Source organism: Anthonomus grandis, chromosome 1 (genome assembly GCF_022605725.1).
Source record: "Anthonomus grandis grandis chromosome 1, icAntGran1.3, whole genome shotgun sequence".
Taxonomy (NCBI): domain Eukaryota; kingdom Metazoa; phylum Arthropoda; class Insecta; order Coleoptera; family Curculionidae; genus Anthonomus; species Anthonomus grandis.
Window position 1 is genome coordinate 19,780,365 of NC_065546.1, and position 13,207 is coordinate 19,793,571.

The 13,207-nt window shown below is 33.4% G+C and overlaps 1 protein-coding gene across 2 annotated transcripts in view; it reads left to right on the forward strand.

The window, feature by feature from the left end:
• Positions 1-13,207, forward strand: part of LOC126739447 (heterogeneous nuclear ribonucleoprotein L) — an 840,569-nt gene that overhangs the window by 680,542 nt on the left and 146,820 nt on the right. Inside the window, exon 6 of one of the 2 annotated variants that reach the window (XM_050445127.1) lies at positions 4,560-4,640. In XM_050445127.1, the coding sequence (XP_050301084.1) occupies positions 4,560-4,640 (81 nt within the window). The remainder of the gene's footprint in view (positions 1-4,559; positions 4,641-13,207) is intronic. The other variant, XM_050445137.1, reaches the window with a different exon arrangement.

Genomic DNA, 13,207 nt, shown 5'->3' on the forward strand with positions numbered 1-13,207 from the left:
TTTGTTTTCGAGAAAAAAAATTTAAAGTATCTTTAACTCATTCTAAAAATTAATTATCCATGGACGACAACATGAAATAAAAACCAATTAATTCGATAAACAATTTCGACCTTAAAGTACATGAGCAAAATGTCCACCCTCCAATACTTTTTGGTCTCTTGTGTCTTGTTTACTATGATAATAAACATTCAACTTCTACGATTTTTATTATCAGATTTTTGAAATACAACAAAATAACAAATACATTGCTTCTTATGACAAATAATTGGAAAGTTCATTCAAGTACCTCCTTTGTACCTACCTGCTTTGGAGACCAGCTGACAGTGATAGAATTGCTATAAGTAAAATTCAGCTGTCAATTAGCAGTTATTCATTACTTCCTCATGAATAATTTTACTAATTATGAAATGACCGACATGCACTTTATTTATGGATTAGCAAATGGAAATGCGGAAGAAGCACGAAGAATTTACCAGGACAGATATCCTAACAGAGTAATTCCATGTGCAAAAACATTTAGAAAACTACATGCAAGATTATGTGAAACTGGAAGTTTTAATATTTAATTTTAATATGGGTGGTGGAAGACCAGAAACTATAACAACGCCTGAACTGGAAGAAGCTATACTTGATGCGATAGAAGAAGATCCTTCCAATAGTATCAGGAAGATTGCACTGCAGCTTGAAGTCAGTTCAAAAACCGTTTGGAAAGTTCTAAACAGAAACCTCCTGCATCCATATCACATACAGCGTGTACAAGCTCTACTTCCTCGGGATTTTCATCCAAGATTAATGTTTTGCAGGTGGTTGATTCATACGATGGCACACAATAATAATTTCCTACCAAATATTTTATTTACGGACGAGGCAAATTTTTCAAGAGATGCTATTATGAACTTCCACAATGATCATTTTTGGGCCGACAAAAATCCCCACGTTATTAGAGAAAGTCATTTTCAGCAACGTTTGGATAGGAATTATTGGTGACTACCTAATTGGCCCATTTTTTTTTACCGGCAAGATTAACAGGTGAATCCTACACGGATTTCCTGCAACACCATTTACCCACTTTATTAGAAGAAGTACCCCTACAAGTAAGAGTCAACATGTGGTTTATGCACGACGGGGCTCCAGCTCATTTTAGTGTTCTTGCTCGTCAGCATCTCGACGTCATCTACCCTAATTGCTGGATTGGACGTGCAGGACCTCAAAATTGGCCGGCTCGCAGTCGTGATATGAATCCCCTGGATTACTAGGGGATTATGGGGCCATCTGAAGGCTCTTGTTTATAAAACTCCTGTTCTAGATGTGAATGACTTGAGGAATCGGATAATTGTCAATTGCAATATCATAAGGGATACTCCAGGTATTTTTGAGCGTGTCAGACACTCAATGACAAATCGTTTGCAGTCGTGTATTTTATCAAAAGGTGGGCATTTTGCTTATTTACTTTAAGTCGAAATTGTTTATCGAATTAATTGGTTTTTATTTCATGTTGTCGTCCATGGATAATTTTTAGAATGAGTTAAAGATACTTAAAATTTTTTTTTTCGAAAACAAAGCCAGATATGAAGAGATTATAATATACGAAAAAGTTGTATTTTTAGTTGCTTAAATATAAAAATAAATAAAAAGCTGCAAAACAATTATTGGCCTTGTTTTTTTCTCAACAATAAGCATGTGGTGCCCACTGACACGCCACTGGACCTAATAATTTCAATCTAGTTACAGCTAAATAAGCGTCTTATAACTTCAAATAACTGCACCAAATTTCAACCAAATCGGTTTAAGGATAGTTATAGTATTTTTAAAATACCGTTATTTTTTTGAACCTTCATCGCCCTGTATCTCAGAAACAAAGCAACTCCCGACATACGTTCATAGGAACTTTTTTTCATAAAACGACCTCAAACGATTCACCCTGTATAGTTTCGTACCGTAGTTAGAAAACATCCTGTATATATTTGATTTTATTAATTCTTCAAACATATTATTTAATAGTTATATTGTTATATTTATATTCTTAAAAATCGGAAATTTTATTTTACTCTAATTCTAAAAATTGAAAAAACTGGGTTTCACTTTCCTATTCTCAGTTTTTAATTCCCTTTTTCTGAAAATGTACAAAATATGATACATCAAAAGGTCAAAAAAATCACCATGTGCGTACAATTATAAATTAAACGCAACGAATTAAATATTTTAATTATTTTATTAAGTGTTCAGATTTACGATTAACTTCTTGGCAAAATGCTAGTCTATTTAAAAACTCGTCCAAAACATTGCTAAGACTATTTTCATTAATTTGACTAAGTTCTTATCCAATTTTAAATTTTAGATGATCTAAATTGCGCAGCTTCTCTTTACAAACTTGTCATTTTAATAGTCGCAAAGAAAAAAATCCAGTCATTGCAGGGCATTCCGTAGGACCTCTCCTACCAATCCACTGGGGCGAAAGGGTGGTAAAATAGGTGGCTCTTCGACATTATGATGGCATTTACTACAATCTTGTACAAAGCTATCCCTATTAAATTTTGCTATGATTGCCGTGCTCGTAGAACGCACCGGCACGGATTCGTTTGGATATTCAAAGGCAAATGTATCGACAATATCCGCGGCTGAACGGTATAAGTAGACATGTTTTGTTTATTAACACGCCTTGCCGGCGTAACTTGTTTTTTTTGTCGATAGTTATGTAGAGAGGGGCAACTACATATAAATCCTATGATCCGTCGTTGCTAAGCCATACCTGTATAAGGCATGCACACATTTGTATACATATCGTGTTATCGTGAGCTACGTATTACCCAAAATAATGGCAACACCGCTTGGTTGCGGCTTGCAGGCGGCGGAATTTTTCGTTTTTATTTTTTGAACCGGGAGTCAGCAGACCTCACTTTACTGTGTTACTGCACGTTGCATTAATAATTTTTGAGCGTTATTTTCGTGTTTTTTTCACTATGGCTGTTTATACCCCTTCCGAAAGAGTTCAACTAATTAAATGGTTTTATGCAGGCAATTCGGCAATACAATGTAGAGTTTTGTTTTCAGTGACATTTGAGAATAGACCGATTCCTTGTGCAAAAACGGCTTTAAATGTGGTTACAAATTTTGAGACATCTTTTTGTCTTCAAGACACATTGTGAGAGTACACAAAACGTCAACCACCTGTTGAAGTGGTCCAGGTTATAGAACGGCGGGAAGAAATGGTTTGCAGTACCCTAGAACTTGATTCGACTCGGTCTACTAGAAGTGTTGGAGAGGAACTGGGAATGAGCAATAAAACTGTTGCTCGTATCTGGAAAAAATATGGGTACAAATGTTTCAAGTATTCAAAAACTCAGGAAATATTTCCTAAAGACCAGTGGCGAAGAATGGAATTTTGTGAAACCATGATGGAAAAGGCAAATGAAAACGAATATTTTTTAAAAAATATTTTGTTTTCTGATGAATCTTCTTTTCCATTACATGGCAAACACAATCCTTCCATTGTTCGTTACTGGTCTCAGGAAAACGAGCACAGAAGTTTTCAGTTTCGTACCCAGTATCCTCAGAAATTGAATGTTTGGGCAGGTATTTTGGGCGACAATGTTATACGGCCATTTTTTATTGATGGTACTTTAAACGCCCAAAAGTACCTTGAGTTGCTGCAAAACCAAGTTCTTCCTGCCATTCAAATCCTACCTGATGTAGACCTGGGATTGGTTTATTTTTAGCAAGATGGCTGTCCTGCTCATAACGCAGCTAGGGTAAAAGAATTTTTAACAAATACTTTTCCTAACTGCCTTATTAGTGGGACTGGCGATATTAAATGGCCTCTTAGATCTCCAGATTTGTCTCCAAATGACTTTTATCTGTGGGGTTACCTTAAGCAGACCATTTACAAGCACGAATTTGGTAGGCCAACAAATTTAGAGGAGTTGCGAAATAAAATTGTCTAAGGTGCCATTTCCATTTTACCTGAAACTCTTTTGGAGGTGCGAAATAGCTTTTACGATAGGTTAAGTTTTCGTTTAGCGAAAGAAGTCGGTTAATTTGCGCCTTTTATTAAAAAAATTATATGTTGTTTCTTAGACTTTTACTTCTGATTTTTTATTATATTTTTATCAGAGTTGATATTTTATTTTTTATTAGAATAACGCTTTAATTTTCATTATGCAAAACACAGCACATGAAACATTTGAAGATTACAATTCTATGCGGGTTTAACACATTGTCATGTCTGTAAAACCCGCATTAGAATAAATATTTTAAAAATGCCTGGATTTTCGCGTAATATTTTGGGACATTTTGTCACCAAACGACGCAACTCCCACGAAAGTCAGATGTTTACTAATCCCGTCCTCGGGCCGGCCGGGGCGGTGCTCTGTCGCAGGCACTCGTACACGTGGGACGTTGCAAAATTTCGCCTTTATGCGGTTTCCTATAAGTAACGAGCGAAAACACGATCTGTATAGCAAATTTTGACTGACTTCTAGAACTAAAATATATGTATTTATATCTACATACATATTTCTTTTGTGTCTCAGCGTATATATTAATATTATTTTTTGTTTCAGTAAAAGAAAACACAAATGGAAGGTCTCAGCCATTGTTACAAGAACCGCATTACGGGTCAAGACCCCAGCCCTACAGTAAGTGTATGTAATCGGCTTTTTTAAATGTTGCTTTTATGATTTTTGCTTTTTTTTTTAAATTATTTTCTATAGGATATTTTTAAAGTCTAACACAATACTTTTAAGTTCATTTTAAATTCTTTTAAAAACACCGACCCAAAAAGTTGTAAAAAAGTTTCCGCTCATTTTAATTTTTACTTTTTTTGTGACATTGAAACTTCCTGGACGGAGCCGAGAAAAATTATCTTTTGTCATACAACTTTTAAATAATGCGAAATTGTTCGAAACTTTTAATTTTTTTAATTAAAAAAATATCATGAGAGAGGGCTGAATTAAGATTAACATAGTAACTTCATTATGACGCTTCAGAAACAATTTAAAACGAAACTCGAGGACAAAGGAAAAAAATAACCAAACGAAGTTACACGACGTCACTTTTTCCTTCGGCGAATTGTAAAGGAAAAAAAGAAGGGCATCCTTGGAATTTAATTTGCCCCTTCTCGGGTTTCAATTATTCTATTTAGAGTGGGAGATGAGGAAAGGGGAATTGTCTCCTGCAGATCCCTTTATTATTTAAATCCCGTTATGTTTACCAAAATAACCAGGAGTTTAAATGCACTGAATATAAATGTAACCCTTTGTACCAAAATTTTGTTTGCGGTAGTGGTTACGTATTTTCATAGCTGATTCTTTAAGCCATTTAATTAAGGAGAGTGCAGGATAAGTAAATGGTGTATTTTAGTTATATGGACAACACGTTAAATGCGAATAATAAATTGGAAAAAAGTACTTATATTCACTCTTTTTTTTTCACAACAAGAATTTGTTTGAAGTTTCAAAAACTTACCGCTGAAAACAAACACCCCCAAACAGTAACTCCTTAATTAAAAGAACAGGCGCTCAATGAAATCGAGGAAAGCCACATATGGAGTCATGAGAACCCACAGTCGTATTGGAAAGCCGTCATCAACACCAGTTTTCGCTTAATAATTCGATTAAAATTATTGAAAATTTGTCAGCACTGCTTGTAAAACTTTTTAGTTTATTCCTATTTAGTTTAGACAACGAATGTTCGTTTTACATGATGGTACTACATCATATTTTAGTTTAGTTGCTTGGCACTATCTAGATATTACAATATATCCAAATTGTTGGATAGAACGGGTAGGTAGCCAACCTTGACTTCCACGGTCTTTCGACGTGAATCCGCTTGATTTTTGTCTGTTAGGCCGCCCTGAACATTTAGTTTATAGAACTTTCATTGAAGATTAAATCAATTTCATTCAAGATTCATTGGAAAATGTGAAGAAATTGCGGAATGCCATTATAGTCTTGTGAAATAAATCGATAGACCCCATGAATTTTTGAAAGTGTCCGCCAATCAATGCGACGTAGACTAGATGCTTGTATTGATGTTCAAGGTTAGCACTTTGAACGACTTTTGTAAGTTCTTAAATAAATAATTAACTTAATTAATATATCTTAATTAACCTTTTTGTAAAGTTCTTAAATGAATAATTAATAAAAAATTATGTATTTTATTTCATCACTCAAAAAAGCATTATTTTAAGAGAAGAATGGAGAACCAAAAATTTGTCATTCTTAAATTACAAATTTCCAGTTCCGTAAGAAATGCAACAAAGTCATAATAATATAAAAAATTATAGTTTTAATTTTTTCATGCGACAACCATGCTTAACCGATGTTAAAAAACTGCGAAACAAATTTTCAGAAAAATATCTACAGGGGTATCAAATTTATCGAAAAAAGTAAATAAAACTTAATAAATAAATCATTATGCAGAAAATCGAAATATATTCTGATGCAGGCTTTACATGCATCAGTGTACAACACATATAGAACTGTAATCTCAAAATATCTATGATGACAATTACTCAATCTAATCGTTATTCTAATAAGAATCAAATATAAACGCTGATAAAACTAGAAAACGTTAAATACTAAACAAAAATAAAATTAAAACTTTTAAAAATAAACTTAACCAAAATTAATTCTTTAAATTATCTTTATTTTCTTTCGCAGCTTCTCTAAATTCATTGGCCTGCTAAATTCGTGTTTGTAAATGATCTCCTTAGGATAACTCCAAAATAATACTTATTTGGGGATAAATCTAGAAATCTAGGAGGCTATTTAGTCTATAAGACAGTTAGAAAAAGTATTCGTTTTTGCAGTAACCGCATTAGGAGCAGGACAGCCGTAGATCGGTCCCAGGTCTAAATCAGGCAGGAAAAACTTGTCTTTGCAGCAACTTATTACTTTGGTCATCTCAAGTACCCTAAATAAAAAATGGCCCTATAATATCTTCGCTCAAAATACCAGCCCAAACTTTCAATTTTTGAGAATACTGAGCACCAAATTAAAAACTATGCGCATTTTCCCAAGACCTATATCAAAATCATAATAAAAGCATGTAATGGCAAAATGACGGTTCTTGTGTAAGTAGTACCAAATAATACCGTAAAGCAGCAAAGGGCGCTGCGCAAGAACGATCATATGAACCTTTTGTTTAGCATTTGCTTAATGTTACTGTAAAATCAACAACGAATCTGTAATTAAAATCATGCCTATAACCTCCCTGGGGTGAAAACACAATATACTCATTCTAGTATTATTCCTTAGCGCAGTTTAGTCCTGATGCTGATACTTCGGAGCAGACATTTACATTTATATGTATATACAGTGCATCTCAAAAGTTATGTCTAAATTCATTTAAAATTCAGGGGTGTGTTCGAAAAAAAAAACGTTCGGATCCGTCGATTTTTATTTCAAGTTGCGCATTTTTGTACGTGAAGTTTGTATATACAGGGTTGCTCAAAAATAAATTAGGACCATCAACTTAATTTTTTCAAATCAAAACACTTTTTATTTCATTTTTGAATTTCGCGTGGAGCTCTACGTATGTTTCATGCATCATGTCCTATACCTAAAGTCAACAGTTATCGAAAAAAAGACGACCAAACATTATTATTGAAGTTCACCTTACGAATCACCTTATCTCTGAGAATTTTTATACAGAGCAAAATTCCATTCATTCGTGTTTTTTTTGGCTGGTGACCGTGTATTTTCATAGAAACTGTATGACAGTTGTACGCCAAACAGATATTGTCAAGTGTGAAGTGTACGAGCAAAGTTGCGGTTTTCACAATGGTAAAGTTAACGGAACGAGAAAAAATTGAAATACTGTGCATGGTTGGGTTTGGTGATAGAACACGTACTCAAAGAGAAGCTGCTCAAGTATTCAATGAAATCCATCCTGATCGTCCTCCGATATGTCAAAAGGTGGTGAGTAGAATAGAGGCTAAATTTAGAGAATTTGGTCATGTTAGAGATCTGCCGAACTCTGGTCGTCCTGCTCGAGATGAAAATGAACAACTTGACGTTTTGCTTTCTTTGGAAGAAAATCCATGCACTCCTCTGTCGCAGATTGGGGCAAATTTACACATGGCGAAATCTATAGTTTACCGAATAGTTAAAAAGCACAAATATCACCCCTACAAAGTTATTCCTGTGCAAGAGTTATTTGATGACGATTTCGATAGGCCAAATGAGTTCTGTGAACGCTTACAAAACATGTGCAATCTAAATAATAATTTAGTAACAAATATTATTTTTTCCGATGAAGCGACTTTCTGTTTGAATGGTAGTGTGAACAGACAAAATTCTTGATATTGGGCAACAGAAAATCCGCATTGGATGATGGAAGTAAACACCCATTACCCTCAAAAACTAAATGTGTGGTGTGAAATAGTGCGCGGAAGAGTAATAGGTCCCTTTTTCTTTGAACAGACTTTAACGGGACAACTGTACGTCGATTTTCTCCAATTTGAATTAGTTCCAGCATAACTACCTTTATTTCCAAATCCATTGGACCCAGACTATCCTGACGAAGAACTAATTTTCCAGCAAGATGGCGCTCCTCCGCATTATGCTGCCACTGTGCGTACATTTTTGGATGAAACCTTTCCCAATCGGTGGATAGGAAGAAGAGGACCCATCGAATGGCCCGCTAGGTCACCTGATCTAACACCAATGGACTTTTTTTGTGGGGATACCTCAAGTCGAAGGTACTTGTTAATAGGCCAAATAATCTAGACGACTTAAAAGAGAGAATTCGGAGAGAAGTGCGCGCCATAACTCCGGAAATGATTGAAAATGTGCAACAAGGCTTTATTGATCGCCTTGGATATTGTCAAGCCGTGAATGGCAACCATTTTGAACATTTGACTTGAAAAACTTTTCATTTGAAAAAATGAAGTTGATGGTCGTAATTTATTTTTGAGCAACCCTGTATATACAAACTTCACGTCCAAAATGCGCAACTTGAAATAAAAATCGACGGGTCCGAGCGATTTTTTTTTTCGAACACACCCCTGAATTTTAAATGAATTTAGACATAACTTTTGGAATGCACTGTATACTATAAATACTATATTATACTCTACATATTTGCAGTCTTTTTTGATTCGTTAATGCTGCTTTTCGAAGGCCGATAAAGGTGACTCGAAAAATTCATCCATTATCCCAAAGATGCTGGTCATACACTTTTATAAAAGCGATAAAGGTGAAATTTAATATCTTTTAAAATACAAAATGTAAAGAACATGTTTTTGGTATTTTAATATTTTTGAATTATTTTAATACTCACTTCTTCAATTTTTCTAACAACTCCTGATAAAAGTAAATAAGATAATTCCCTTGCTTGACAATCATCGATATATTTTTGTGTTTAAATGCGCGACACATCCTGTAAGGCACAGCGATGTCACGTCCACACTGGCTAGGCATGAGAGAGAGTACCAAGAGCAATGGCTGCTTAAACATACATATTAAGTCGCGCTATTCAATTTTGGATTTTAAGATATGTATTAAAGTTGAAAATAGCAATTTAATAGAATAAACTGTGCATGACTACAAAATTAAGGTAGTTGTGCAAAACGGACATTATCAGCGATAGGGATTCCTGTTGAATGGAATTGAGGAAGTACATATAAGTGTCCTTTTCTAAATAAGTACAAATTACAGTCCATTATTTCTATCGAATTAAATTCGCAATTTGGCGAAATCCCTTACACGACTTTTTCCCATAACCCTTCTATCCAGTCTAAAAGGGTTAAAGTAAATAGACAGCTCTACAGTGTTCTTTTGTGCTATAGAACAATAACCCTACTATATGTTTGGAGCAAGCAACCGCTGCGTTGTTACACCCATAAATATTTTGCTTTTTTCGCTCTACGATGTTTTTTATAAAATTCTATTAAGTTACTTTAAAACGCGTCTTAATAAATTCGAGGGTGGGAATCTTAGAAACCGTGAAAGAAGTGAAGTCGGATAAATTAGGACAAAGTTTTGATATTTGATAAAATTCCATTTAAATAATCATTAATAATAAATTAGCTTCTTTACAACAATGGAAAAATATTACATAATGATTAATTCAAATTAGCAGTAGATAAACAATAATTACAGAAGTAGTAGTATACTATTTGAACGTTATAACTTATGACACCTAAGCCTATACATAATAATAATAAACGTAGATAAAAATAAAGAATAATAATAGCAATTTTTTGTCTTGGGCCATAGCTATAGGAGAAAACCTGGAAATTTACAAATATTTTCAAAACAACAAAAAACGAAAATTAAAATTGTCACCAAAAAGCAAAAGGTTTTAAATCTATAATTTTTTTGACATCCTGACCGCATTCCTAACAAGTTTCCTTTTCACTAGCGCAGAAAAGTGCTACATGCAAAAGAGGCTGGATTATTCAGTTTCTTATATATTTCCAGGAATAATATATGTATTTTTATTGAAAACATGTCAAGAGGATTTTGCGGAATAAACTAGGGCTTTGAGATAATAGAAAAGTAGATTAAACTTTATAAATAACTGAACTTTAATAACTAAATTTTTTTTTCGGAAAATAAAAATATATTGCTTAATTAAATGCAGAAAAGTTTTTCATTACTTATTCATGTTAATTGAAATTGTGGTTCAAAAAGTTGTAAGTATAATAAAGTTATTATAATGAAAAAATTTATTACATTAAAAAAACTCAATACTTACATAGTTGCGCATGAATGATAGTTATAATACTAATAAATAATGCCCTTAGGGTTTTTTTCGTAATTTATATTTTAAATACGTTTCTATTTTAAACAGGAAATAACGAACTTTAAGGCTGTATATGTTAGTCCTATGGTTGGAACCTTTGGTGTGATACTCAAATTACGGTTTTACCACTTACCAAAACTCTTTATTTTCGTTAGCGAAACTTGTGTCGAGATTAAAAATAAAGAGTTTTGGAGTTTAGTTTTTAGTGGTAAAACTCTCTCGTAATTGATGTATACAGGGTGGTCCGGTTTCGATGGCGGAAAAATAAATGGCCGACGGAGAACGAAGAAATAATAAAATTTGGCACGTTTAGACAGTTAATCAAGACGCATCTTTTTGTGCAAAAATTATTAATTTTATTTACCAGTGGCGTGTGTGCGGGCGATCTTCATACAATTTTAATTAATTTTAATTAAAAAAATGATGCGCCACTGTTTTTTTTTAATTTCTTCTTTTAATGAAATCCTTGTTTAATTTAAAATAAAAAACATCTCTTTACTTTTTGTCGTACGACACACCGTTTGCGAGTAAAAATGCTGATTTATAAAAACACATAAGAAGATAACACATTTAATTCGTTTAAAAACAATAACAAAATAAAAACAATTAATAATTAAAGAAGTTGTTCAAAATGCAGCCCACCGACCTCAATACATTTTCTACACCGAGTTATTAAGGAGTTTATTGCAGCCAGTACCACAAAATTTATTAATGCTTCCTGAATTCTTAAGATTAATTCCTCTCTGTTAAATACGGGATTAGCGTAAACTTTATCCTTAATGTTTCCCCGAACGTAAAAATCTAGTGGATTAAGATGCGGTGACCTGGGTGGTCAGGGTATTGGTCCAATACCAAAATGTGGTGGGGCTCCATCCAGTTGTATCCAACTTTCATGTCTCAAATTAATGGATAAATCCTCAATGTAGTCCGGCAGACTATTATTTAAAAACTCCAGAAATAGTTGTGAGTTTAGCCTTGGAGGTAGGAAATGCGGACCACAAACATTATCACGAATAACGCCCAACCAAACATTAACGGAAAATTCATTTTGAAACGATCTTGGCCGAATTGCATGAGGATTCTGTTGTGCCCAAACATGAATGTTATGAAAATTTATCACTCCGCGTCTTGTAAAACAAGACTCATCCGTCCAAAGTATCTTGTGTAAAAAGTCGGGATTTTTCTCTGTTGAGTTTAAAAGGCACTGACAAAATCTTACTCTCTTTTCAGCATCACCAGGGTGTACACCCTGAACAGACTGTAGGTGATATGCATGCCTGTGGTTAGCGTGTAAGGTTTGCAATATTTGAGATTTAGGAATTTGTAGTTGTTGAGCTGCCTTGCGAGAGCTCAGTCTTGGATTATTATCAAAAGTGCACAGTACACGATTTTCATTATTATTTCTCTGGTTTCGGTATTGTTCATTATTACCACGTAGACCAAAGTTCCTAAAATTTTGATGTGTTCTAATGAACACGCGAGCATCTGGAATTCTTCTATTTGGATACCGTCTTCGATATTCACGAACTGCCGCTTCCGCATTTCCATCACAAAATCCATAACAAAAATGAATATAGCGTATATAGCGAATATAGCGTATTCATTACTTGAAAAACGCATTTTTTACAATACTTTTAACAACACTGTAAACAATAGCAGAATTAATAAGTTAACCAACGCAATAATTTGACTTACTTAAATAATTAACTGTCATAATAAAATACAAACAAACCGTCTTTTGTTTTATGCATGCATTGCCTTCTTGCCGGCATGCAAAGCATTTCAATATTTATTTGAATTTCGGAATCCAGATTCTTGTGTCTTTTTTAGAACCCAACAGAATAATTTAGTCTTTAATTAAATTTAGTATTTTCATATTTTTTGTTTAATAAAAAAAAACAGTGGCGCATCATTTTTTTAATTAAAATTAATTAAAATTGTATGAAGATCGGCCCGCACACACGCCACTGGTAAATAAAATTAATAATTTTTGCACAAAAAGATGCGTCTTCATTAACTGTCTAAACGTGCCAAATTTGATAAAAATATCTAAAATGGTTTAAAAAAAATAAAAAAAAAAATGATTTTTTTAATTAGAATTTTGACACTCTGTAATTTTTTAACGAATCATGTTTCGAATATTATTTATAATAGTAAACTTATTATTTTTTCGTTCTCCGTCGGCCATTTAATTTTCCGCCATCGAAACCGGACCACCCTGTATGTTACATACATTTATTGCCAAATACTTGAATTAAAGGGATACTAGGTTTCTATAAATGTCACAATTTAAAAATCGGGGCAAAATTTAAAAATTTAAAAAAGGGCGACATTCTAGATTATTTTTTATTGGTGATATAAAATGTAGAAATTTGAACAACTGCAGCTGATCCTGCTGATTATTTAAACTTGCAGATGATGTAGATAATTTCTATATTACATTGATCAAAAAGATCTG